The sequence below is a fragment of the Schistocerca cancellata genome, chromosome 7, assembly GCF_023864275.1.
Source record: "Schistocerca cancellata isolate TAMUIC-IGC-003103 chromosome 7, iqSchCanc2.1, whole genome shotgun sequence".
Taxonomy (NCBI): domain Eukaryota; kingdom Metazoa; phylum Arthropoda; class Insecta; order Orthoptera; family Acrididae; genus Schistocerca; species Schistocerca cancellata.
In genome coordinates this window covers 261,044,017-261,071,031 of record NC_064632.1, presented here as the reverse complement: position 1 = coordinate 261,071,031, position 27,015 = coordinate 261,044,017, and the positions used below count along the sequence as shown (strand labels likewise).

General features: G+C 44.9%; 1 protein-coding gene across 1 annotated transcript in view; it reads left to right on the top strand.

The window, feature by feature from the left end:
• The window catches only part of LOC126092726 (sialin-like), a 181,382-nt gene that overhangs the window by 143,986 nt on the left and 10,381 nt on the right, over positions 1-27,015 (top strand). Inside the window, exon 7 of the mRNA XM_049908451.1 lies at positions 3,186-3,271. Coding sequence (XP_049764408.1) covers positions 3,186-3,271 — 86 coding nt within the window. The remainder of the gene's footprint in view (positions 1-3,185; positions 3,272-27,015) is intronic.

Sequence of the window (27,015 nt, the reverse complement as noted above, 5' to 3'; positions counted from 1 at the left end):
GAAAAGTGTCATCCAGGTGGGTGCCACGAATGCTGACGGACAACCACATGGCTGCCCGTGTGGCATGTTGCCAAGCAACGTTGACGTGCTACGACAGCATGAATGGGACTTTCTTTTCGTCGGTTGTGACAATGGATGACATGTGGATGCCATTTTTCAATCCAGAAACAAAGCGCCAGTCAGCTCAATGGAAGCACACAGATTCACCGCCACCAAAAAAATTTCGGGTAACCGCCAGTGCTGAAAAAATGATGGTGTCCATGTTCTGGGACAGCGAGGGCGTAATTCTTACCCATTGCGTTCCAAAGGGCGCTACGGTAGCAGGTGCATCCTACGAAAACGTTTTGAAGAACTAAATCCTTCCTGCACTGCAACAAAAACGTCCGGGAAGGGCTGCGCGTGTGCTGTTTCACCAAGACAACGCACCCGCACATCGAGCTAACGTTACGCAACAGTTTCTTCGTGATAACAACTTTGAAGTGATTCCTCACGCTCCCTACTCACCTGACCTGGCTCCTAGTGACTTTTGGCTTTTTCCAACAATGAAAGACACTCTTGAAAGACACTCTCCATGGCCGCACATTCACCAGCCGTGCTGCTATTGCCTCAGCGATTTTCCAGCGGTCAAAACAGACTCCTAAAGAAGCCTTCGCCGCTGCCATGGAATCATGGCGTCAGCATTGTGAAAAATGTGTACGTCTGCAGGGCGATTACGTCGAGAAGTAACGCCAGTTTCCTCGATTTCGGGTGAGTAGTTAATTAGAAAAAAAAATCGGAGGCCTTAGAACTTGAATGCACCTCATACAGTCCGTTCGTTTTCAGCTTGCTTACCAGTTTCACAAATTTACAATTTGGCGAGCAAGTTTGTAATACATTAAAGAGTTTAAACGTTTCCACAATGACGGTTAATGTTTTACGCACGCGGCGGTTCCTTAAATTGCAAATAAAATAAGAATCTTATAGTACATTAGATTTGCAACTCTGTAACATGCAAACAATTTGGCTCTATTAACGACAATCACTGTCCACTAACGTGTGTGTTCACATTGCTGTTTATAACCCTCCACTGAACTGGCAGTATTCAAAGAACCTAACCTTTTGTTTCATAATGTTCACGTTAATACCTAGACCAAACTGTGTCCAAAATGTAACAACTCGACCACAAGTTCCAGTGTGTTTCTGTCCAATGCATTATAATAGCACGTTGCTTGAATACCAGCGCGTATACACACCACTGCAGTCTTACTGACACCCTGTCGGACCGCAGCTGTCGATATCGCTCTCGCATCAAATTTCATCTAACAATTCCACATATGGCATTTAGTTTTACATGGCATACTTAAGGAAAACATTACAAAGAAGATCAAAAAGAAGTTGATTATTTTTCATACTCAATTAGTAAGAGATTCTTGTAGCAATATAAATAAGGTAAAGCACAGTTATACGTCATACTGTAGAACAAAACAAAATAGATTGTACACCATCAAAGTCTAGGAACAAGAAAGAAAGAAAGAAGAAGAAAATTACCATTCGCGGTCAGCAATATCTTCACATCGCCCATGGCTACTGTGAAAAATAAAGAGCATATCTCTCTGACAGCACAGTTTCCCTGCAAAACGGATTCCAACCTGAGACTATTTTTGACTAACTGTTCATTTTAACTATATAGAGGTCTAGGATACTTACTTGCTCTTACTCTCCTGGCTTCGTCAAGTAGCCTGCTTCAAAGCGTTCTGTCCTTTGCATCTTCTTCCCTTGCTCCTCGTATCTGAAGATCCGTGGCCACGTGGTTTCTCAGTCTTGCTCTTGGTTTCCCTAAATGTCTTTCTTCTTCGGATTTCTTTCGAAATTTTTCTCAACCTTTATCACTCCTCTTTTCTATAAACATGGGCGCATATCTCACTCCTTGTCTTGGCTCCCGCAACATGTGGTTCATGATGGTGAATGAAATACTGTGGTGTAACCAAACATTGCCTTTGTATTTACAGCGCAACTGCATATGTTTATGACAGTGTATGAAACAGTGTAGTGTATCTCAACACTTCCTTTGTACGAGGGGTGTTCAGGAAGTAATGCAACACCGTTTCCTCGGCCAGTTTCGGTTGAAAAAATGCGTAATTTTGTTGGATATCGTGGAATATTCCAGCTTCAGCTGTTATGGTTTCATGTAGCTCCGATAGGTGACAGCGCTTTACGTAGCCCCCAAAATGGCGTCTGTAACGGAGGTATACTCGAAAAAGAGAGCTCTTATTGAGCTTCTTTTGGGGAAAACCAGAGCATCGCAGATATTTCTAGGCACTTGCAGAATATCTACATAGATGGTTAAAATGGCTCTGAGCGCTATGGGACTTGACATCTCAGGTCATCAGTCCCCTAGAACCTAGAACTACTTAAACCTAACTAACCTAAGGACATCACACACATCCATGCCCAAGGCTGGATTCGAACCTGCGACCGTAGCGGTCGCGCGGTTCCAGACTGAAGCTCCTAGAAGCGCTCGGCCACACTGGTCGGACTATCTACAGAGACCTGGTATTGAATAAAAGTACTGTCAGTCGTTGGGCGTGGCGTCTGTCATCATCGCAACAAGGTCACACAAACCTCTCTGGTCTCCCGCGTGTCGTCCGGCCGCACAAAGCCGACACGAGCAAAGTTGGAACGTGTGGACACTCTCATTCGAAGTGATCGACGGATCACACTCAAACACCTCGTTGCACAACTCGACGTCACTGTTGGGAGTAGTGCTGACACACTCGTCCATCAGTTGGGGTACTCAAAGCTGCCTGTCCGACGGGTTCCTCGCCACCTGACAGAAGACGATAAAGAGCAACGAAGGACCATCAGTTTGCACCAATGAGGGTGCACTCCGCGACAAGCTGTACGTCGACGAAGGGGAGGTTATTGACGTCGCAAGATGTTGGCTTCAACGTCGACCACACGAGCATACTGGCGCTCCCAGTAAGGTGGCATAAGGCCGTTGCATTGAACAGAGATTAAGTTGAAAAATAGGGTTGTGTAGCCGAAAGAGTGGGGAAGAATACGGTATATTGAAATCCTGAATAAAACCAACATGCTTTTGTATGTGTTGCATTACTTACTGAACGCCCTTCGCATTTACAACTATTTTATTTCAGACTGAGCGCAGAACTCCCGAAATTAACAGCAACTTGTATGTTTTCTTCCAGGATCTCTGTACGGTATAATGAACACAATCGGTAGCTGCACTGGCTTCGTCTTCCCAGCCGTGGTTGGGTACATCTTAGAACAAAGTGTGAGTATTAATAAAACGCTAAAGTCTGCTTACAGCGTTAGTACCAACACGAGGACCATTAATCACACAAACAAACCCGACAGCACCACAGGAAAATATATTTATTTAGGGAATCGTTACTACTTCAAATATACGTCCACGGTTCTCACGAGGAAAGTGTGAGAAAAGTGCGTTTCTTTGATTCATCAAACATTTAATGCGATTTATTTGTATTGTGAACTCAAGAACGCCCTGCAGAAACCTGTTCGTGGAACTGGGGAAACTAACTATTGCTGTAACTATTCCTTCATGGCATTTGTCATTAATCACTCATTTTCAAACCAATCTGGATTTTCATGGAATCTGTGCTACAAATAAGAACAATGTTCATTAAGATGTAAAGTCACATGCTTTGGCCGAGGAAGGTCTCCACTATTTTGGGTCGGCAAGTTGCAATAGCTTTCCGTCAGCCGTAATAAGTTTATGTATTAAAATTTCAGTTGAAGAGGAGCCTAATCAGTTCATTGGTGACCAATTCCTTCTAGTACGTTGTCGAATTTCGTAGTGTAACCGCCTGACGTATATATTATTAATAATATCAAATAACGTGGGTGTTACGGAAAATCTGACTTCCGCTTACCTTCAGTCCAACAGGGTGATCACTATAAATAAACGTTCTACACTGATTTTCTGTTTGGTGATGCTTGATCACAGTAGCCTAATAATCATTATACGTAAGTCTGTGAGTTTTTCATTTACATATTTTGTGACTGGTTTGTTACTGCTTCTTAAATAAACATACACTCCTGGAAATGGAAAAAAGAACACATTGACACCGGTGTGTCAGACCCACCATACTTGCTCCGGACACTGCGAGAGGGCTGTACAAGCAATGATCACACGCACGGCACAGCGGACACACCAGGAACCGCGGTGTTGGCCGTCGAATGGCGCTAGCTGCGCAGCATTTGTGCACCGCCGCCGTCAGTGTCAGCCAGTTTGCCGTGGCATACGGAGCTCCATCGCAGTCTTAAACACTGGTAGCATGCCGCGACAGCGTGGACGTAAACCGTATGTGCAGTTGACGGACTTTGAGCGAGGGCGTATAGTGGGCATGCGGGACGCCGGGTGGACGTACCGCCGAATTGCTCAACACGTGGGGCGTGAGGTCTCCACAGTACATCGATGTTGTCGCCAGTGGTCGGCGGAAGGTGCACGTGCCCGTCGACCTGGGACCGGACCGCAGCGACGCACGGATGCACGCCAAGACCGTAGGATCCTACGCAGTGCCGTAAGGGACCGCACCGCCACTTCCCAGCAAATTAGGGACACTGTTGCTCCTGGGGTATCGGCGAGGACCATTCGCAACCGTCTCCATGAAGCTGGGCTACGGTCCCGCACACCGTTAGGCCGTCTTCCGCTCACGCCCCAACATCGTGCAGCCCGCCTCCAGTGGTGTCGCGACAGGCGTGAATGGAGGGACGAATGGAGACGTGTCGTCTTCAGCGATGAGAGTCGCTTCTGCCTTGGTGCCAATCATGGTCGTATGCGTGTTTGGCACCGTGCAGGTGAGCGCCACAATCAGGACTGCATACGACCGAGGCACACAGGGCCAACACCCGGCATCATGGTGTGGGGAGCGATCTCCTACACTGGCCGTACACCACTGGTGATCGTCGAGGGGACACTGAATAGTGCACGGTACATCCAAACCGTCATCGAACCCATCGTTCTACCATTCCTAGACCGGCAAGGGAACTTGCTGTTCCAACAGGACAATGCACGTCCGCATGTATCCCGTGCCACCCAACGTGCTCTAGAAGGTGTAAGTCAACTACCCTGGCCAGCAAGATCTCCGGATCTGTCCCCCATTGAGCATGTTTGGGACTGGATGAAGCGTCGTCTCACGCGGTCTGCACGTCCAGCACGAACGCTGGTCCAACTGAGGCGCCAGGTGGAAATGGCATGGCAAGCCGTTCCACAGGACTACATCCAGCATCTCTACGATCGTCTCCATGGGAGAATAGCAGCCTGCATTGCTGCGAAAGGTGGATATACACTGTACTAGTGCCGACATTGTGCATGCTCTGTTGCCTGTGTCTATGTGCCTGTGGTTCTGTCAGTGTGATCATGTGATGTATCTGACCCCAGGAATGTGTCAATAAAGTTTCCCCTTCCTGGGACAATGAATTCACGGTGTTCTTATTTCAATTTCCAGGAGCGTATTTTTTAAATTTTTTTTACTTATTTCACATCAATTAAGGACATTTCACTAGGTATCTGTGGAAGAGAGTAGCAACTCACTCGTTTATTTTTTTATTTATTTAGTTTATGAATACATTTATGTACTGTATATTTGTTTTCTGACACGTTCTACATCTTTGAGGATCTCCTTGCTATGGATCTTCTTCTTCATTTTGAAAGGTTTCCGGTCACCGATCGGGTCTGTCTGGAACATAGGCCTTTCTATCGCCTTCTGTCTTCCCACCAGTTCTCTGTCTCCACCTTGATCCAGCCTTCTCGTCTCTTTCACACGCAGTCCTTCACTGCTCCCAGCCACCTATCTCTTGGTCTGGCTCTTAGACTTCTTCCTTTCCCTTTGATTTCGTGTAGTTTTCTGGATGTCCTCTTCTCCTCCATTCGCTAAACATGTCCATGCAGGTCATCTCGTACAAGGACACCACCACCGAACCAACAATGAGACTGTTCTTAAAATCCTCAGAGAAAGTTATAGTCTCTGCCATAAACTCACAATAGAGGAGAACTGCCACATACAAAAAGCAGTTATACAGGGTAGAAAGTCTTGAATGAAAAAATATATATATATATATATTTCTCCCTCTCTCTGTCTCTGTCTCTCTCATTTCACACACACAAAGACACACATACACCCCCACCCCCCACGTGCAGACACACCACATTAGTGCTCACGAAATCTTCGAAATTATCGCCACATTAAACATAGGGCAAACGATGAACAAGTGAGCAAAGACTACTGAATAGTACCTCTCAATAAGTATGAAAACAGAAGTGTCTGCCAAATCATGTTTTGTGAAAAATACGTGTGTAGTAAATTTATAAGCGAATTTTTTGTGTAACAGTGTGGAGACGGTGTACTCAGTAGCAGTAGAAAGAGATATCCACCAAAGATATGCAACAGGACAGAAAATGTAAGTACAGTAACGTACATAACCACTGCCCACGAAATTGTCCTCCAGAAATGCACACAGAATTTTGTCCATGATTACTTTTGGGATGGCATGTTTCCTAAAACGACAAATATGGGCACCCAGCCATCTGTACACCTCACTAGAGAACACTGGGACCCGAGGCCCACCTTCTTCTGAGGGGTCATTTGACTCTGTAATGCATAACACAGCCAATAGACGGTGAAAGATTGTTGCCTGCGTTGAAAGCGATGATCTCAAGCCGTGCAATAAGACCAGCCCCCCCCCCCCCCCCCGTATCAAAATAGATTTAACGTGCCGAATGTTATTACATGTGTTCCCTTAATTCTTTTCAACGGTATGTTTAACATATTTCACAACACATATTTGTATCTCTAGCTAATTTCACCCACAGTTTCCTTTTCTCACAGCTGCGTGCTTATGACGTCATATCTTCTGAACTGTGTGTCACGCAGTGATATACTAGGTGAATCACCTAAAACTTGCACCGCAAATATAGCAGAAATGCAAAGTGCTATTGATGAGCGGTTTTCACATGATGGACTTGTAGTTAGGGGTTCGTATTGTTAGCCAGTAAACAGATTGTAATAATACTTATAAAGTGTATTTTTTGTGCAAACATTCACTTTTTTTAACTGTAACAATGCCTATTGACATTAAAAAACTAAAGGTAGGATAAATTAGAATTTCAGTGGTGTTTGTTGGAGAATTCTAGTGCAAGTCGTTTGCGAGGTATTGTATTGTGCAAAGTTCTTAGACCGATACTTGTTTGTCTCATTCAACCTTCGTAGTTGCTAGGTACGATGTTGTCACCTTTGCTTACAATGTGCTTGTGCGTTCCTGAGAGCACTGCGAATTGATAGTCAGTTAGTATGTGGCAGTCCAAGCAGTATGTCGTGAGTGGACGATGGGAGTTACAATTGCATATAAAGCCGGCATGCTGATGGTGTATGAAGAGTGTAAGAAGAATGCAGTTCGTTCTTGTACGGTGTACGCGGCAAGATATCCCTATAGACGTCAAACATCTCGGCAGTTACTTATCAACCTCTTCAGCCAGTTACGTGAAAGTGGTAGTGCAACACCTAGACAACGCAACAGAAGGAAACAAATGACGAGAGAAGAAGGGAAAATTAATGTCCTCGCTGCCAGTGATCCACACGTTAGGTCCGCGCAATTGCACGAGGAGGTGGAAAGAGTCAGCCAGGTGTCCTACGCGTTGTCCATCGACACAGATTCCATCCGCACCACATCTTTCTCCACTAAGAGCTGCATGGAAACGGTTATGAGAATAGCGTTAAGTTCTGCACGTGGGCATTTAGATAAGATATTGCACATCTATCACCTATCTTGTTTAGTGATGAAGCCATATTTACAAATCATTACAAGGTAAACCGCCGAAACATGCACTATTGGTCTGTTGAGAATACCCGTTGGCCTCGTCAGGTGGAAAGTCAGCGTCCGTGGAGTGTAAATGTGTGGTTTGGGATAGTCAACCATGAACTCGTAGGCCCGTTTTTCATAGACGGAACACGGAAAGCACAATAAGTATCGCAGCCTCCTAACAGACCATCTTTCACGGGTGCTAGAAGACGTTTTGCTGCAGAATAGAAGGAACCTGTGGTACCTACATGGCAGCCGTGCATCCCATAGTGAACGAAGTACTGCAGCATGTCTTCATGAATTGTTCCAAGTTCGTTGGACTGGACGAAGGGGACCTGTATCTTGGTCGGCCCGTTCCCCGGTTTTGACGTCTGTAGACTTTTTTCTGTGGAGAAAACTGAAGGACGCTGTCTACAAGGACGTACCGACTAGACTCGGTGATATGCAACGACGTATTACTGCAGTCTGCTTATACATCTCCGCTGAAAGGCTAGCACGTGTGCAGCAGTCGTTCCTGGTAGCGTGTATTGCCGCTGACAATGGACATTTTGAACACAACCTACGATGACCAGTTTTCTCGTTGTTAGTCAGAATCCACATAACTAGTGTATGCACTTGCGTCGTTCTTTATTGTGTGCTACCGAAGGTACTGTACGAGTGTCGGTGGGTGAACTTTTCAGAACACGATATCCCGTAAACGAGTCCCACTAGTATCACATCAATGACATTTTAAATTATCCTACTATTAGTTCTTTAATGTCAAGAGGCATTGTTCCGTTTAAAAAAGTGTATGTTTGCACAAAACATACACTTTCTAACTGTTATTACAATCTGTTGATTGGCTGACAATACGAGCCCCGGACTACCAATCCATTCTGTGAAAACCGCACATCGATAACGCTTTCCGTTTCCGCAGCATTTACGGTGCAAGTTTTAGGTGATTCACCCCGTATTTCTGCAGGTACGTTGAGTGGTACAGGTTAACAATGTCTGCAAAGTGTGTTGGGAATAGTATTATTGGTAAAGAAGTAACTGCATGAACAGAGAAAGTATAGTAAGCGTTAAACTTTTTTCCTTTCATCTTTTTGTGGGAGTGTGATCGAGAAAAAGTTCGTAAATTTTGAAATTACGAGGCTAATCCCAAAAGTAAGGTCTTCTATTTTTTTTTTGTAAGTACAGAACTCTGTTTGTGTGGCAGTTGGTCACACTGTTATGAAGAGTGTTTCCCGCGCTGTGTGTAAAGATGGGCACGCCGCGCTGAGGCGCTGTCTTGGCGTGGAATCCGTTGAGAAGGGAGCTCCGTTGAGAAGGGGGGTTGGATGTTAACGCCAAGTGCGAATTGCGCGCAGTTATTTGGTGTTTGAACGCGAAGGGCACTGCGCCGATTGAAATCCATCGCCAGTTGACGGAAGTGTATGGTGAGTCGTTCATGGGTGTCAAAAATGTTCGTGAGTGGTGTAGAGAGTTTGCAACTGGTTGGACCGAAATTCACGACCAACAGAGGAGCGGTAGACCGTCAATTTCTGCAGAGACAGTGTTGAAGGTTGAGCTAAGCATGCGTGAAGATCGGCGGATGAACCTGGATGATCTCTGCACGTGGGTTCCTGAGGTTTCCCGAAGCACAGCTAACAGAATTTTAACGGAAACATTGAACTACCGGAAGGTGTGCGCAAGATGGGTGCCACGCATGCTGACTGAGGACCACATGCGGCAACGAGTTGATGCTTCCCGCGCATTTCTTCACCGCCTTGCAGCCGAACAGGACAACTTTCTGGACTCAATTGTCACGAGTGACGAAACCTGGGCATACCACTTTATACCTGTGACCAATCAACAATCACGCCAGTGGCGGCATCCTTCTTCGCCAAAGCCGTGGAAATTCAAACAAACACAATCTGCCGGTAAAGTCATGACAACCGTTTTTTGTGATCGGAAAGGGGTATTATTGGCGACTTTATGCCCACTGGGACCACAATTAACGCTGACAGGTACTGTGACACTCTGAAAAAACTCAAACGGGCAATTTAGAACCGGAGAAGAGGAATGTTGAGCAAGGACGTACAGATTCTGCATGACAACGGTCGCCCACACATCGCTCGGCAAACCGTTGCTCTCCTGCAACAGTTTCAGTGGAATATAATCACCCACCCACCCTATAGTCCTGACTTGGCGCCCAGTGACTATCACCTGTTCCCTAGGTTAAAAGAACATTTGGCCGGAAAGCGATTCATCTCCGACGACGAGGTGAAAGAAGAGGTTCATAACTTTCTGAACGGCATGGCGGCGAGCTGGTGTTACGTGGGCATACAAAAACTGCCACAGCGTCTACAAAAATGCACCGACAGAAGTGGTGATTGTGTCGAAAAGTAGCTAAATGTTCAAGTTGTAAACTGATATAAAGCATTGTAAAAATAAACAGGTCTATGTACTTATAAAAAAATAGGAGACCTCACTTTTGGGATTACCCTCGTATATGTAAAGTTTGTTGCAAGTCAGTAAGTGGTCACAGACTGTAAGTGTTCAAAGATCAGTCTACTCTAGTACGGCAGTATGCTTAGGCTAGCTCTTCCACGTTTCGGGTTCTATCTTAATCTTTTGGTTACAGAACGTTTGGTTCACTGTGGCCCGTCCGACTGCTATCAATGTACTGTGACCACGGCAGTTGTGGCTCTCAGTACATGTACCACCTCACAGACAGTAGCAAAGGCGTCGCACCGAGTACTCCGATCTGGCCTCAGTCGATTGCTCTTACGTCGTGCGTCTGGCCCACGCTGGTGACTGTCAAGCCAGTGGCCAGAACAATGTCTGAGGCCGCGACACTACGAGCTGCCCCATTCGCTTTCGCGATAGGAACGCTCTGTCTCTAATGGGTTTTTGCACGCTCAGATATTTGCACCTACTTGTCCGTACAGATAGTGTTCGCACAGACAAATCGTTGCACGTGAATAAATCGCGAACTGAAAACGTTGTCTGTGCTACTTTCTGTGTTCGGCCTGCGCCAAATCTGGTGGCATTGAGTTATTGCAGACCGGATGTGGTGACCAGAGGAAGTAATTTAGTGGTACGTACATGGAACGACATATATCCAAAATGACGTGGCTTGACGATGAAGGTGGTATCACAGCAGAAGATTTCAGATCAGCGTATCTTCTGTCAGTTGCAATGTACCTCAGTGTTACTGTAAGTCTTTCACAATCACTTATCGATATGCTCACTACAGTATCATTTGTCCTTATATACAGCTTACATTATTCTAACAACACGAACAATGTCTCATTGCTCATTCTTAGGTAGTTAAAACTTTTTGTTTTTTTACATTTTTAGCTCCTTTTAAAGATTAGCATGCGAAAGCGTTACACATTTTAGAAGCCATGGTTTTGTCCATCTTGTGCATACTGATCTTTTTCTTTCTACAACTATGAAATGTAATCGCACTATACAGAATAATTGTCTCATAAGCAAATTTACTTAGTTTGGCCAAGGCCAGGAAATACTCTGCACTCTCGAACTACCGGTTCAGGACTGTGCGGAAGCTGCACGGTAGTCGGAATGCACGGTAGTCGGAATGTGTAAACACGAACTGAGTACTACAGACCAGGGCGCCTATTCTGTATCTTTCCGCCACTGTGCCGATCGTTTCGGTACTCAAGCGCACAGAACGGTCTAGTACTCGAATTAGAGGCCCTGTGTTATTCAGTACGCATTTCGGAAGCGATACCGTTCGGGTCCAGGGAACCGAAGCGCTGTTGTCGCTTCGCGTCGCGGAAGCCAATCAAAAGCAAGCGGCCGCATATCCGCGCATGCGCACTGTAGCGCGCACAGCGCCACGAACAAAAAGCGGCTAACAGACGACACAGGCGCGCTATACCTCCAAGTACCGAATATTGCGTTTACGTTGCCACAACGCATGACGCCGAATTCCATCGAGCTGAAGTGCCTGCCTTCATCGCTCTTGCCTCCTCCTTAACAGTATCAGGCGCAGTCTTTCCATTTCCATGATTCTCACCTGAAATGCACAGAAATTTTTACAGTTTCCCTGACGGAATGTTTCCATCCATGCATAATAACGATAGTGTATTTGACTGAATTCTGCAGATTGTCGTAAATGCCTCTTTATGTTATCTTACTTTCATTCACACTGACATCATGTTTTGGATTTTACGTACCGCATTATTCTAATACATCTATAAAAACACACGAAAAAAAATTATTCTGAGAGTTTCAAAGAATAAGATAAACAGAATGTGGTTATAACTCGCTCCTAGAGATCCAAATGATTAGGTAGCCCACTTCCCTATATGATACATCAACGATTTGGGTCTTAAATACAAAATTGAAAAAACGCGTTTTCAAGAGCTCGTGCAGTTCGTCGAAGTTTATAACATGCATCTCATGAATGAAAATGTTTCGTATATGGTGCTACAGTCTAAAAATATTACGGCGGAGATCTTTTATCTCTGTCTACTGTTGTTGAGGATCCCATCGCAGTAAATAGTTGTGTCAAGCAAGATTATGAAGATGACTGCTGCTAGTTACATTCCCAGTAATTTAAGTTGTGCTCTTAGATTTCTGTCTAACCGCATACTCGGAAATCACTACGTATTCGGAAAAAGTGGTGAATTATTTCTGACTAGAAAAAAATATAAAGGTCACTGTCGGTTGTTTCACTCACAGCAATTTCACCTCCAGCAATTTCATACTTCGTTTTTTAAACACACAGAAATCACGAAATCGTTACTGAGGAAGTGCGCTCTTACATATAAGTAATAACGAATATTGCAGAAAAATCTTAACTTATACGAATAACCATGTCTCAGAACGTGTTACATATATGAAGAGGAAAGAAAAATTTTACTCCCACCCGTGCGCGAGCCTGTGTCCCTTCATTTCGCATTCCCGCGCGCTAACCACTTCTTTTTTTTTTTACTCATTTTGTTCGATATAGTTCGTTGTGCTTGGTCGGGGCGGACGTCACAAGGCATCCGTTCAAATTGATCGTTGGTTCCTTGACTCAGTTTTTTTATTACAGAGAGCACGCAGCCTTCTGACCGAACGCGCTGAGCTACCGTGCCGGCTAAAAATGTTCAAATGTGTGTGAAATCTTATGCTAAGGTCATCAGTCCCTAAGCTTACACACTACTTAACCTAAATCATCCTAAGGACAAACACACACACCCATGCCCGAGGGAGGACTCTAACCTCCGCTGGGACCAGCCGCACAGTCCATGACTACAGCGCATTAGACCGCTCGGCTAATCCCGCGCGGCATTCCACTTCGCCACTCCAAACAACGTGAAAGTAATGCCCAATTCTTATACTAGAGTAGGGAGGAATGTAGGCTGCCTTCGTTGCCAAACGGCGTTGCGTAAGTCATAAATTCATGATAGTTTGGAAGGTTTCCAACATCAGGCTTCACTTGATTGCTTTCCATTGTTACTTGAAAGTTGTAAACACGTTTCGATAGTTACTAACTAAACCATTTGTGGGAAAAAGTAAACAAAGTCACTAGTAACGTCAGTTCACACACATGTAATATACGTAAGCACAGCCGATGTCTTGATATTTAATGATCTTTGAACTCTTTTCTGCATAAAAATAACACGTATTTTGAGAGAATATTGACCGAAAACTTTTTTTATGTAATCATTCACAGTAACAACCTAACCTAACCATATTTCTAACAAAGGAAAATATCAACTCACTTTCTAACCTGATGCGTCGTCTGGTGATTTGTTAGTAACACAATCACTAAATCCCAAGCTAAAACCGCTAAATATGTTTAAAATAACAAATTATAGGTGTACATAAACCACAGCTCACCGATCGACAGGGCCACACCGAAATCCAAACCCTCTCGGTACAATTGTCGTAAAATCGGTGGGAGGACCGTTCGGTAACAAGTCTCAGAAGCTTACTGAATAGGATATTTCGATAAAGAACTGAAAATGACGTCACTACCGAGATAAACCTACTACACCGATCGGTGTGAACGATAGGGAATAGGGCCCCAGATGTGGAGGCGGCTGTTACAAACACTGTCTGCTCAAACGGTGTACAGGGCCCTTAGCACAGCAGCTGTCTACGAAACAACAATGCAGGCCGATCCTGTTCGCAAGAAGCGGCGTCCAACAGATGGGCACAGCTACAGGCTTCTATCGCTTGCGTCAGTCTGTTGTAGAATTCTGGAACACGTTTTATACTCTCGTATTGTGACCATTTTGGAGAGAGAATATGTCATCTGCAGGAATCACCACATATTGCACACTTTGTCAGCATGTGAAACCCAGCTTGCTGCGTTCGTCTACGAGACCCAGAAGGCAGTACACACTGGAGCCCCAGGTGGCTGCCACATTCCTTGGCTTCTGCTAGGCGTTTGACGCAGATCCACACTGTCACCTGATGAACAAAATAATAGCGTGTGGAATGTCGGGCCAGCACTGTGATTTGATTTTGGAGAGCTTCCAGCAAACAGCATGTCTCTCTCAACCGCAGGAAATCTTCCGACAAAAAGGTATCTTTGGCAGTCCAGTTATGGAGTGCTCAGTACCACTACTATTCACAATATATTAGGTTCTTGCATAAGTTCATAGTGTTTTCATTTTGCTTGTTGATATTCTTCTTGCTATGAGTTTCTTTATCGATTGTCATTTTTATTTGTAGTTCGGTATTGCTATTTCAGTTCACGTATTGTCGTTGCGTCATTTGAAGGTAGTGAGTGGAGCTGTGGACGCTAGAAAATAAAGTGACAAGCGGAAAAATCGGAACATTTCGGACATATTCTTCTGTTTGAGTTCAATAGAGGGGTAGCAGCAGCAGAGGCAACCAGAAACATTTGCACCGTGTATGGGGAAAACTACGGCTAGAGTATTAATTTCAGTAGTTATCGAATTTTTTACATAGCACTGGCATATTGTAGGTAGGGATACATTACAACCTCAGTATTTTTATACAAGTAACGAGTAATGTACATAGGAAATTTGGTTGAGATTCCTCCAGACGTTTCTGAGACATGTTTCTCTATCCCTTTTCATCCCCACCACACTTCCATGGGTGGTAGGTGTTTGTTGCCCTTAGAGCGGTTATTACAGATAGTAAGTAGATATCAAGTTCGGTTGAAAGCGACCCAGTGATTTAGGTTCTGCCTATATATACGATCACTTTTATAAATATTTAGATAAAATAAGAAACATATTGAACGAATAGTATACGTCATTAAAGAAGGAGCACAAAATCGGGTTTGAGAAGGAAATCAGATGTGATCTTTCCAAAGAACTCATCTCTTTATTTCCCTTTAGCGATTTAGAGAACCACAGTAACCTTACAGGGTTATTACAAATGATTGAAGCGATTTCACAGCTCTACAATAACTTTATTATTTGAGATATTTTCACAATGCTTTGCACACACATAAAAAAACTCAAAAAGTTTTTTAGGCCTTCACAAATGTTCGATATGTGCCCCTTTAGTGATTCGGCAGACATCAAGCCGATAATCAAGTTCCTCCCACACTCGGCGCAGCATGTCCCCATCAATGAGTTCGAAAGCATCGTTGATGCGAGCTCGCAGTTCTGGCACGTTTCTTGGTAGAGGAGGTTCAAACACTGAATCTTTCACATAACCCCACAGAAAGAAATCGCATGGGGTTAAGTCGGGAGAGCGTGGAGTCCATGTAAAGCCCTACACCCCATTGTGCTATTCCTGCTTTGACTCCTGACAGGTAGACCTTGTATTCTCCCACTTCCTGGCCTGGCGGCAGAAACCTGAAGTGCGGCTTCAGCCGAACAAAACTTTATGAGTTTTTCTACGTATCTGTAGTGTGTCGTGACCATATGTGAATGAATGGAGCTACAGTGAATTTATGAAATCACTTCAATCATTTGTAATAGCCCTGTATATCTGGATGGTCGGACGGGAATTTCAATGGGTGTTTGTCCAATGCGAATCCAGTGACTTACCACTGTGCCTTCAGCCTAACTAATTCCTTGGAGTCGAGCTGCACCGCAGCAGTGTTCTCATTAGTTTGGGCTACAGAGGTGTGTTCTCTTCTATCATGAACCGTGTCGACGCCTGATCAAAATATTGTTCTCTGAATTAATGGCCGCTCAGTAGTGATACTGATGAAATCTTGCAGGTTGCTGTGCCGTGTCTGTTAGTCCTTAGCTTTCATGAATTCCATTGACACAGTTGTCAGGTATAAAATCCCCTCTGTAAAGAAAAATACGAATTCTTCAAACCAGAGATCTTGCGAAATTCAGCTCGACCTGTTCGTCCATGACATCCAGAGCGTCCATGTTGATGCCTCGTTCACTGACTTCCGCAAATCATTCGATACAGACATTCGGTACAGTTTCGCAGCGTGGTTTGGCGAACAAACTACGACCGTAGTAGGTATGGGACGAGACTTGTGATTGAATTCACGGCTTCCTTGCAGACAGAACCCAACATGCCGCTCTTAAGGAGTCAAAACCGACAGATGCAAAAGCAACTGAAAGAGCACCCACAGAACGTTTGAAAGGATCGTTTCCCTTTACAATACGTACTAATTAACTATAGGATAACGTTGTAAGCTATTCGTGGACGATACAGTTGTTTTTAGACAGGTTGCAGCGCAAGAATATTGTAGCGAAATGCGGGAAGACCCGGAAGGGATCGACAGCTAGTGCAGGGGGCGGTAATTTTAATGAACGTAAACATGTGTAACCTATTACGCATAAATAGGATTGTTCGATTATGCTACTGGTGACAAATCACTGCACAGGGTAACTGCCGTAAAATACCTTGGATCTGTAATATGGATCACGTTACGTGACAGGTTCTGTCTTAAACTGTCACGCAGCACGTATTTTAGAATATTATATGCTCAGCTCCACGATCAATGTAGTCATTCTTTTGCGCTGCTTCCTAATTGCAGACCATATACAGTACCCACAGTGACTGTCCTGTTTATTGCCTTCATTTCACTCTTCTTTTAATACGTACGGGACTTCATAATTGGGAGTCTACGAGCTGGCTGTCAAAAGATAAGAGTTTTCTTAAGAGGGACGTAAAGTCGTTAGTTCAGGGCTGAGTTTCAGCCTCAGGTAGCCGACACAGCACTCGTGTCCCTCCATCTCACGCACTCAAGGTGCCTCTTGGGAACAGCTATCTGCCAGAGAAAAATACAGCGTTGTTCGAAGAATCCCGTTAGAAAGATACAAAAGCTCGCCAGGCTTCGCTCTTTACAGGGCAGTGTGAGAAGTGTCGTTGCTTCAGCGGCCAAGTTACGGAATAACATTCTGTTTAAATTTCTAAAACATGCGTTTCGATTGGTTCATGGCATTATTTTCCATAGGGGTCGCGCTTCTCCATGCGTGCCTACGTGGGAGCTCCCTTATTTGTCAGCTTCAGAGTCATATTGTAAAGTAGCAGAAGCCTCCTAGATTCTTCCTCACGCAACAGCGCTGTTGGTTAATAATACCTAAATCTGGAGGAGTAGAAGTTTATTTAACTATATTACCAAAATGTTACTTGACAAAACTCGCAATATCTGCTTCCGGTGTCTGGCTACATTCCTGCTTTGACAGAAACAGCCAATTCTCAGAGGATTAAGATAGAGTACATTTGAATAGGACATGGAGGAGTGAATTCTTGCACCGGGAGGTCATGGAGAAAGGACGTGTAATCGGGCAACTGATGAGTCGAACTTTGCTGTCATACAGAATGATGTCTTCACTTGACTACTGATAAGCGAAATTCCCTATCGCCCCCTCTTAGGTTTAGTGGTAAGATGGCACAGTGGATAGCCCATCAAAAACTGAATACAGATCAAGCATGAAAACAGGAAGAAGCTGTACTGAACTTTGGGAAAAAGAAGCAAAATAGAAATAGTGAACAGCCCAAGATCAATATGTGCAACATCGAGCGGCGTAGAAAAACCGTGGCGCCCTGGTCATGTGGTCACATTGTTGGACTGCGGAGGCAGAGATCTGGGTTCCAATCTCCCTCATGCACCACTTTTTTCCACAACATTATGAACTGTCCGTCCGATCATTAACGCGTCTGTTCGCTGTATTCTGGTCTGTGTCTGTATCGTGGTGTAACATTCGTTAGCAACAACGGCGTGTAGCGAAGGGACCTCCAGACATACGTACCTCTCATTTGTTCTACACAAGTGCCACATGTCATGCCTCTTGCGCTCCGTTTTGGAAATTTTGGCTCTTGAACTCCTTCTCTGCAATATACTTCGCACCAGTTTATTTATTGTTTTCGTTTCTGTGACAGGTCTATGAGACACTTCGCCTGCTCTCACTGTTCATGACATTTACTTGCAACGGTAATATTGAGCGGTGCTGCGGCTCGCGTTGGTGCTGTTCGTAGGTTTCCGCTCTCTGTTGGAGGCCAGACGGTATCGTTTAGTTGGCATGGTTGCGGTTGTTTGTCTTCTTCTGGTGTTGACTGGCGCCATTCGGTTTCGCAAGCGTTGCCTGTCCGCTAGTGGCAGCAGCGCCGGTTATCGATATGTAGTAACAGTTGCCCTATCATTGGGGCGACGTCGTCGTTTCTCCGGGCGGTGTGAGTGGGCCAGTTCGGTTGGGGACTCAGGAGGAGCCAGGTCCGCACACTGCTAGAACACGCCAGGACCGCTGGCGGCACGCGTGGACTGGCGGATGGAAGGCCTGTGGTCATGTGGGTGCACGACCTCGTCGTAAACCGGATCCAGCAAGCTTTAAAATGAGTGCATTTCAATGCAAGAAGAGAAACTTCCAAAATTGTGATATCTCGCGATTCTCCAGTGACTTGGGTTCGTGTTGCTGCTCGAAGTGTTGCCAAGGCGAAGAGCAGCGAGTGGAGTGCTTGGGGAAGGCGGATCTGATTAGCTTTCCTCGACTTCCTATTACTATTTACTGCGTTCAACTTGTTACAATTTGTTAAGTTCAACAAGCGGTAATTTTTCTTGCCTGGTGGCCGCTAACGCCCCATTTACCTGCCCTGGGGGTTAGTGTATGTAATGGCAGTGTACGTTCCCTCGTCTTGCCGCTGCTGTCCGGTAAGACGTGTAGTTTTGACAGTTTTCTTGATTGTAGGCCGGTTGGTGGTTCTTTTACTCCGGTTGTAGTGGTTCCCTTCTCGTTCCGGGCGCTCTAAACACAGTATTCTGGGGACGTAGTGCAGACCGCCGGTTCCGGGTTTGGCGTATTCTTCCATCGTTGCATTTGGTTTATCGGATGTCAGGTAGCTTCAGCAAGATAATCATTAGTCATTCGTTTGACTGCCACTAGTCTGAGTTACCACCTTGTGAAGTGAATACAACGCTTAACTGCCTATCTCATCGCTCGCGAAAGTGTTTGTTGCCGGACCTTCTCAGAGGTCGATTGCTGGAGCACTGTCTATGGCCCCTTGGTTCTTGTAAGACGTGTGCTCTAAAAGGAGGTCTGATGGCCAGTAGTTCAGTGTAACGCTCCTTCAGCCCATGCCTTTTGCGGGTATAATCTGCCTCAGTACCCTTTAAGGAACTTATGTACTGGTCCTTGTGTTTTATTATTGTATTATTTATTACAATACCTTGTAAAGCCTACATTAAAGGTTATATATGTCTAGTTCATAGTTCTTGTCGCCTTCTGTAATAAATCTAGCTGTGTAGTGTTCAGTGGATGTTAAGGGTTGTGTTACGAAGTTTACCATCATATTATTTCACCCATTTGGTGACCACTTGCTTGTTTTTTAATTAACCTTTGCTATTGTATTTGCTGTTTTACAGCAGGTTTCTAAATTTTTTGTGTTATTGCCGTTCCTGGCGTGTAAGGCCTTCAGCCGAGATTGTGGTCATTTTCCTTAAAATTCTAATTTGGTATTTGTGTTTTAGCAGTAAGTCTTAAAACCTTATTTTCTGCCATTCCTGGCGTCTCACGCCTTCTGCTGTGTTCGTGCCCACTTGCCTTTAATATTTCAATACCTGTAATTAGTAAGTTGCAGCGAGTTTTGAACAATTCTTAATCTATTGCAGTTCCTGGCGTGCAAGGCCTTCTGGCCAGATCACAGTGACTTGCTTTTAAAACATTACCTGCTGTATCTGTATTTAATGGTGATTTGTTAAATTGTAACTCACTGAAAACACTATTATTTACACAGTTGTTTATTCCTTCATTAATAACGTGTGGTATTTTTAATTTATTGTTGAGTCTGGAATTACTGGTTTAAAATAAATTGTGTGTAGCTGTAAAATGCAACCAATAGTAACTGCTTACGGCCCCGTCCACAATCGTAACCGAATCCTGCCTTCCCTGACCACCAGGTCTCAAATATATTCTTGCCATATGATTCATATTCTGTAACCACTGTATATTATGAGAATTGCCAAGACTACAGAAGGAGAACAGACACGTCAGTGACCGGAAGGGACAGTACATAAATTTGTGAAAAAAAGGGCACAACAGAGATTTGAACACGGATCTCCGCTTTGCCGTCCAGTACCGTGACTACATACCCACGACGGCACGGTTCTTGCAATTAGCTCAATGTTGAACATCTTCAGCTTGGACCTTTCACTGTTTCTATTTTGCTTCTTTTTTCACAGTTCAGTACAGCTTCTTCTTGTTTTCCTGCTTCATCTGCGTTCAGTTTCTGACAGGCTATTCGCTTGGCCATTTTACCACTTAATCCAAGGCGAGTGCGATGGGGAGTTTCCGTTGTGAGTACAGATGGCTGAGTGGCCAGCCAGAACCACCGCTGCCTCCTGCACTCACGTCACGTGAGTTTGATAAGCTGGCCCAACGTTGCAAAGACTGACGCGGAAGCAACTAGGACTGTTGATATTTTTAAAAATACCGGTAGTCGAATACATCGATATTTAAAGAAAAATCATTTGCCGGTCCTCGATATATCAATGTATCTATATATTGACGGAAAAAATATCGACGTAACGGCCAATAAAAATATTGGCTGCACAGTGTAAATATACGGCCGGATTTAGAGCTGTATATTTAAGTATTGATTTATTATTTGATATTCTGTACGACAACAAGCTAGCAGCCTGCTTATCTCCCTAAGAGCAACAATGAAAGAAAAACGATTCACGTTCGTGCTTGGAGATAACCACTTTGCTAACAATGGTACCTGCATGTAAGTGGCGCAATAAAATGTGTGTGATGTGTCCGACGGTCTGTTTCGTCACATATCGGATTTGTTCGGAATACTTCATGTCGACTTCTCTGTTTTTTCACTCCTCCATTTATAGTGTCAAAATTGCGTGGTGAAGTTAAACGTTGCAGTTTCCGTTGGTAGCGCTGTTCGCCGACTACGTCAGCATTTCCACTCACACAACTCTGCCGGCCGCAAGGACCAGTCTTCTCACATAGATGTTTGTTCATTATGTTCAGCAACTGTTTTTGAAGAATACCGATTTGATAATAGCACACTAGTTGCATTAAAAATTGTTTTTTAACATACCTGGTGTGCTGTTTCTTCACATCGGAAATCTTGTTATTCCATTCACACCTCCACTCCCCAGTGCAATCGGACTTCTCCTTTGTGCCACCTATAATTGCTTGACACAGTCAAAGAGAATGGCTGGACGTGATGCGAGCTCAAAAAGTAGTAAGACTCCTTCACACAGTGAAAGTAAAAGTAAGTTCTACTACAATTTGAAAAGAACAAATCCTAATATTTACCGGAACTTGCGAAAAAAATATAATATAAAACAAAAATATCGGCAGACGTTAGCTCACGCCTTTCAGGAGACAGCTGTACTGTTTTAAGGCAGCCAGCTAGTTGGTCTCATTCTGTAGTCTGGTGACCTTTCTGTTGCTAGTAATTACTTTTCCCTGTTCTTTCTGTAAGTAACTAACTGTTCTTCCAGTCATTGGTCGTAACTGCGAAATATTCTCAAAACTATGCTTTTAACGTGCCCACCCACCGATGGCAAGGTTACATTTTACACTTACAGTCATTGTCCAGCTATTAAATGTTCATTCAGTTTCATCAGCATGTAATTCATGCGCTGACACCTGACTGTTACAGTGACCACTAGTTTTTGTGACTGTTATTGGTGAATCCTGCCTAGTCGTCAAAATATGGGGTGTCTAGCAAACCTACTTTCTCAGATCGCTAGACAACATTCAGACAAATCGTATTAAAGAATTTTATTACAAAAGTAAATGATTACAATACTTAACTTTGTATTTACACAGATGTGTCGAAAGAGCGACAGACAAAATAAGGAATCTCTTCAGTGTAACAAATCCAAGTTTGAGCTACATAGGATGCACAAGGAAAGTAATGAGCTTTGACGCTTCTATCTAGTTGCCATTGTTCAAGCTGCTGCAGAACTGGGGCCGCAGCCAGTCGGGCACAGCGCTTATGTTCTTTTTGCATAGAGGCCGCTGCAGTCGCGTTGTCGATCTGGAAAGCGGTCGATCAGCGTGCAATTGGCGTAATATTACTACCCCCTCCCCCCCACCCCCCCAAAAAAAAGCGACGGACCGTCGTCGTAAAGGCAACACAAAAACAGCAGTGGGGGCAGGAGCGTGGATGCTGCGACGGACTCGAACCTGCGGCTGCAGGGGACGGCAGACCTCCACTCGTACCCCACCATCCAGCCTTCGCCCTGGCGGAAACGTCCCGCCTGAAAACGACCAGAAGGGTACGCGTCCACCTCCTGAGGCCCATAACCAGATGTAGAACACGTTGGCTTCTGCAGCGTGGGCGGGTCCAGCTCCATTGATAGGACGAGAGGAGGTGGAGGAGGTGAAGGCTCCGTCTCCATGGGGTCGTCCCGCGGTGTCGTGATGACACCCTCTGGAGGCCACTGTGGCCGTGCTGTCCTCGTGATCCGTGAATTTGGGGGAAGAGATACAGAAGAATCACCGTGTACATGACAGTGGCGAATTTGATTGAGATGTCGGCGCTGCAATCTGTCTGGGCCTGACAGCCAGAGCGAGAGCACCAGCAGCAGCGAGTACTGTTTGTATAAAGCGTTTATTTTGCATTTTGTTTACGACCTTCCACTAAGGAAGGGATTCTGTTTGTGTTTATCTGCTCTGCATAGTAACTAACAGTTCTTGATAAAACTTTACGTAGTTTTCGTGTTAGATTTCTTAGTGTTTTCTTGATCGTTTAGAACAGAAAGCGCCCTAAAACCGTCTTTGTTTGTTTCGCGGCCGTTAGCCACTAGTCACTTGAATCAGCAGTTGTCTTGTGACAGCCAGAGCGAGAGCACCAGCAGCAGCGAGTACTGTTTGTATAAAGCGTTTTTGTACTTATTTGCTGCGCTTAGCTTTAAATAGTTTTTCTGGGAAAACCTAGCGTAGTTTTCGCGTCTCGTATTTCAGTGAGTGTTTCTTGATTATCAGAGTAGCTCATCAGAAGATTATCTTGGGAATTTGTCACCGTATAGGGTAGGGTAAACATAGTCATGTGTAGGGACTGTGGTTGTTGTGAGCGGACGCAAGGAGAATTGGCCACTTTTCGGGGGCAGGTGGAGGCTTTGTCTGTTAGGCTCATCGAGCTCGAGGCGCAGGCGTCGGCTCGTAGTGGCGTTGGGGCAACTGTGGTGAGACCTATGCCTACTTCGGTGGCCTTGGAATCACATGGAACCCCTGATGTCGCTGCGTCTTCCGGCAGTGAGCATCTTCCCGGTCAGCCATCACTCCAGGGTGAATGGCGGACAGTGGTGGGCTCGCGCGTGCCTGGCCGAAAGGCGAAGGTGGGATCTGGCCGCGTGGCAGCTGCCTTACCCCTTTCCAACAGGTACGGGGTGCATCCTAGTGGTGATGACATCGTTTCCGAGCCACCACAGGATGCCTCGCCTGTTGGGCCAGTGGCCGATTCTCCGGCAAGGTCCCGACAGTCACAGAGGGCGGGCCTATTAGTTATAGGGAGCTCCAACGTTAGGCGGGTTATGGAGCCCCTCAGGAAAATAGCGGGTAGGTCGGGGAAGAATGCCAGTGTGCACTCGGTGTGCTTGCCGGGGGGTCTCGTCCGTAATGTGGAGGAGGCCCTTCCGGCAGCTATTGAACGCACTGGGTGTGACCGGCTGCAGATAGTAGCACATGTCGGAACGAATGACGCCTGCCGCTTGGGTTCTGAGGCCATCCTTGGTTCCTTCCGGCGGCTGGCTGATTTGGTGAAGACAACCAGCATCGCACGCGGAGTGCAAGCTGAGCTTAATATCTGCAGCATAGTGCCCAGAGTCGATCGCGGTCCTCTGGTTTGGAGCCGTGTGGAGGGTCTAAACCAGAGGCTCAGACGACTCTGCGACTATAATGGTTGCAAATTCATCGACCTCCGTTATTGGGTGGAGAACTGTAGGGCCCCCCTAGACAGGTCAGGCGTGCACTACACACCGGAAGCAGCTACTAGGGTAGCAGAGTACGTGTGGCGTGCACACGGGGGTTTTTTAGGTTAGAGGGACCCCCCCTTGGGCGAAACGATAAAATACCTGACGGCTTACCAGAGAGGACATTATCATTGTTGATAAAGAACGTCCGTCCTCAGAGACCAAAAACAGGAAAAGTTAACGTAATATTGGTAAACTGCAGGAGTATCCAGGGCAAGGTTCCTGAATTAGTATCTCTTATTGAAGGAAATAGTGCGCATATAGTATTAGGAACGGAAAGTTGGTTAAAACCGGAAGTGAACAGTAACGAAATCCTAGACACAGAATGGAATATATACCGCAAGGATAGGATAAACGCCAATGGTGGAGGAGTATTTATAGCAGTAAAGAATTCAATAATATCCAGTGAAGTTATTAGCGAATGCGAATGTGAAATAATCTGGGTTAAGCTAAGTATCAAAGGTGGGTCAGATATGATAGTCGGATGCTTCTATAGACCACCTGCATCAGCAACCGTAGTAGTTGAGCGCCTCAGAGAGAACCTGCAGAACGTCGTGAAGAAGTTTCGTGATCATACTATTGTAATAGGGGGAGACTTCAATCTACCAGGTATAGAATGGGATAGTCACACAATCAGAACTGGAGCCAGGGACAGAGACTCTTGTGACATTATCCTGACTGCCTTGTCCGAGAATTACTTCGAGCAGATAGTTAGAGAACCAACTCGTGAAGCTAACGTTTTAGACCTCATAGCAACAAATAGACCGGAACTTTTCGACTCCGTGAATGTAGAAGAGGGTATCAGTGATCATAAGTCAGTGGTTGCATCAATGACTACAAGTGTAATAAGAAATGCCAAGAAAGGAAGGAAAATATATTTGCTTAACAAGAGTGATAGGGCACAAATCGCAGAATATCTGAGTAACCACCATCAAACGTTCATTTCTGAGGAAGAGGATGTGGAACAAAAATGGAAAAAATTCAGAAACATCGTCCAGTACGCCTTAGATAAGTTCGTACCGACTAAGGTCCAAAGCGAGGGGAAAGATCCACCGTGGTATAACAATCATGTACGAAAGGTACTACGGAAACAAAGAAAGCTTCATCATAGGTTTAAGAGTAGTCGAATCATAGCTGATAAGGAAAAGCTGAACGAAGAGAAAAAGAGCGTAAAGAGAGCAATGAGAGAAGCATTCAACGAATTCGAACATAAAACATTGGCAAACAATCTAAACCTGAACCCTAAAAAGTTTTGGTCATATGTAAAATCGGTAAGCGGATCTAAATCCCCTATTCAGTCACTCGTTGACCACGATGGCACCGAAACAGAGGACGACCGAAGAAAGGCAGAAATACTGAATTCAGTGTTCCGAAACTGTTTCACTGCGGAAAATCGTAACACGGTCCCTGACTTCAGCCGTCGTACGGACGCCAAAATGGAAAATATTGAAATAAACGATATCGGAATTGAAAAACAACTGCTATCACTTAGTAGCGGAAAAGCATCCGGACCAGACGAGATACCCTTAAGATTCTACAGTGATTATGCTAAAGAACTTGCCCCCTTTCTATCAGCAATTTATCGTAGATCGCTGGAAGAACGTAAAGTACCTAGCGACTGGAAGAAAGCGCAGGTCGTTCCCATTTTCAAGAAGGGTCATAAATCAGATGCGAATAATTATAGGCCTATTTCGCTTACGTCAATCTGTTGTAGAATAATGGAACATGTTTTGTGTTCTCGTATTATGACGTTCTTAGATAATACAAATCTCCTTCATCATAACCAACATGGATTCCGCAAACAGAGATCATGTGAAACTCAGCTCGCCCTATTTGCCCAAGAAATTCACAATGCCGTAGACACTGGCGAGCAGATTGATGCCGTATTCCTGGACTTCAGGAAGGCATTTGATACGGTTCCGCACTTACGTTTAGTGAAAAAAATACGAGCTTACGGAATATCGGACCAGGTTTGTGATTGGATTCAGGATTTCCTAGAAGAAAGAACACAACATGTCATTCTTAACGGTTCAAAATCTGCAGATGTAGAGGTAATTTCGGGAGTACCGCAAGGAAGCGTGATAGGACCTTTATTGTTTACAATATACATAAATGACTTAGTTGACAACATCGGTAGCTCCGTGAGGCTATTTGCAGATGACACGGTTGTCTACAAGAAAGTAGCAACATCAGAAGACTCGTACGTACTCCAGGAAGACCTGCAGAGGATTAATGCATGGTGCGACAGCTGGCAGCTTTCCCTAACCGTAGATAAATGTAATATAATGCGCATACATAGGGGCAGAAATCCATTCCAGTACGATTATGCCGTAGGTGGTAAATCATTGGAAGCGGTAACGACCGTAAAATACTTAGGAGTTACTATCCGGAGCGATCTGAAGTGGAATGATCACATAAAACAAATAGTGGGAAAAGCAGGCGCCAGGTTGAGATTCATAGGAAGAATTCTAAGAAAATGTGACTCATCGACGAAAGAAGTAGCTTACAAAACGCTTGTTCGTCCGATTCTTGAGTATTGCTCATCAGTATGGGACCCTTACCAGGTTGGATTAATAGAAGAGATAGACATGATCCAGCGAAAAGCAGCGCGATTCGTCATGGGGACATTTAGTCAGCGCGAGAGCGTCACGGAGATGCTGAACAAGCTCCAGTGGCGGACACTTCAAGAAAGGCGTTACGCAATACGGAGAGGTTTATTATCGAAAGCACGAGAGAGCACATTCCGGGAAGAGATGGGCAACATATTACTACCGCCCACATATATCTCGCGTAATGATCACAACGAAAAGATCCGAGAAATTAGAGCAAATACGGAGACTTACAAGCAGTCGTTCTTCCCACGCACAATTCGTGAATGGAACAGG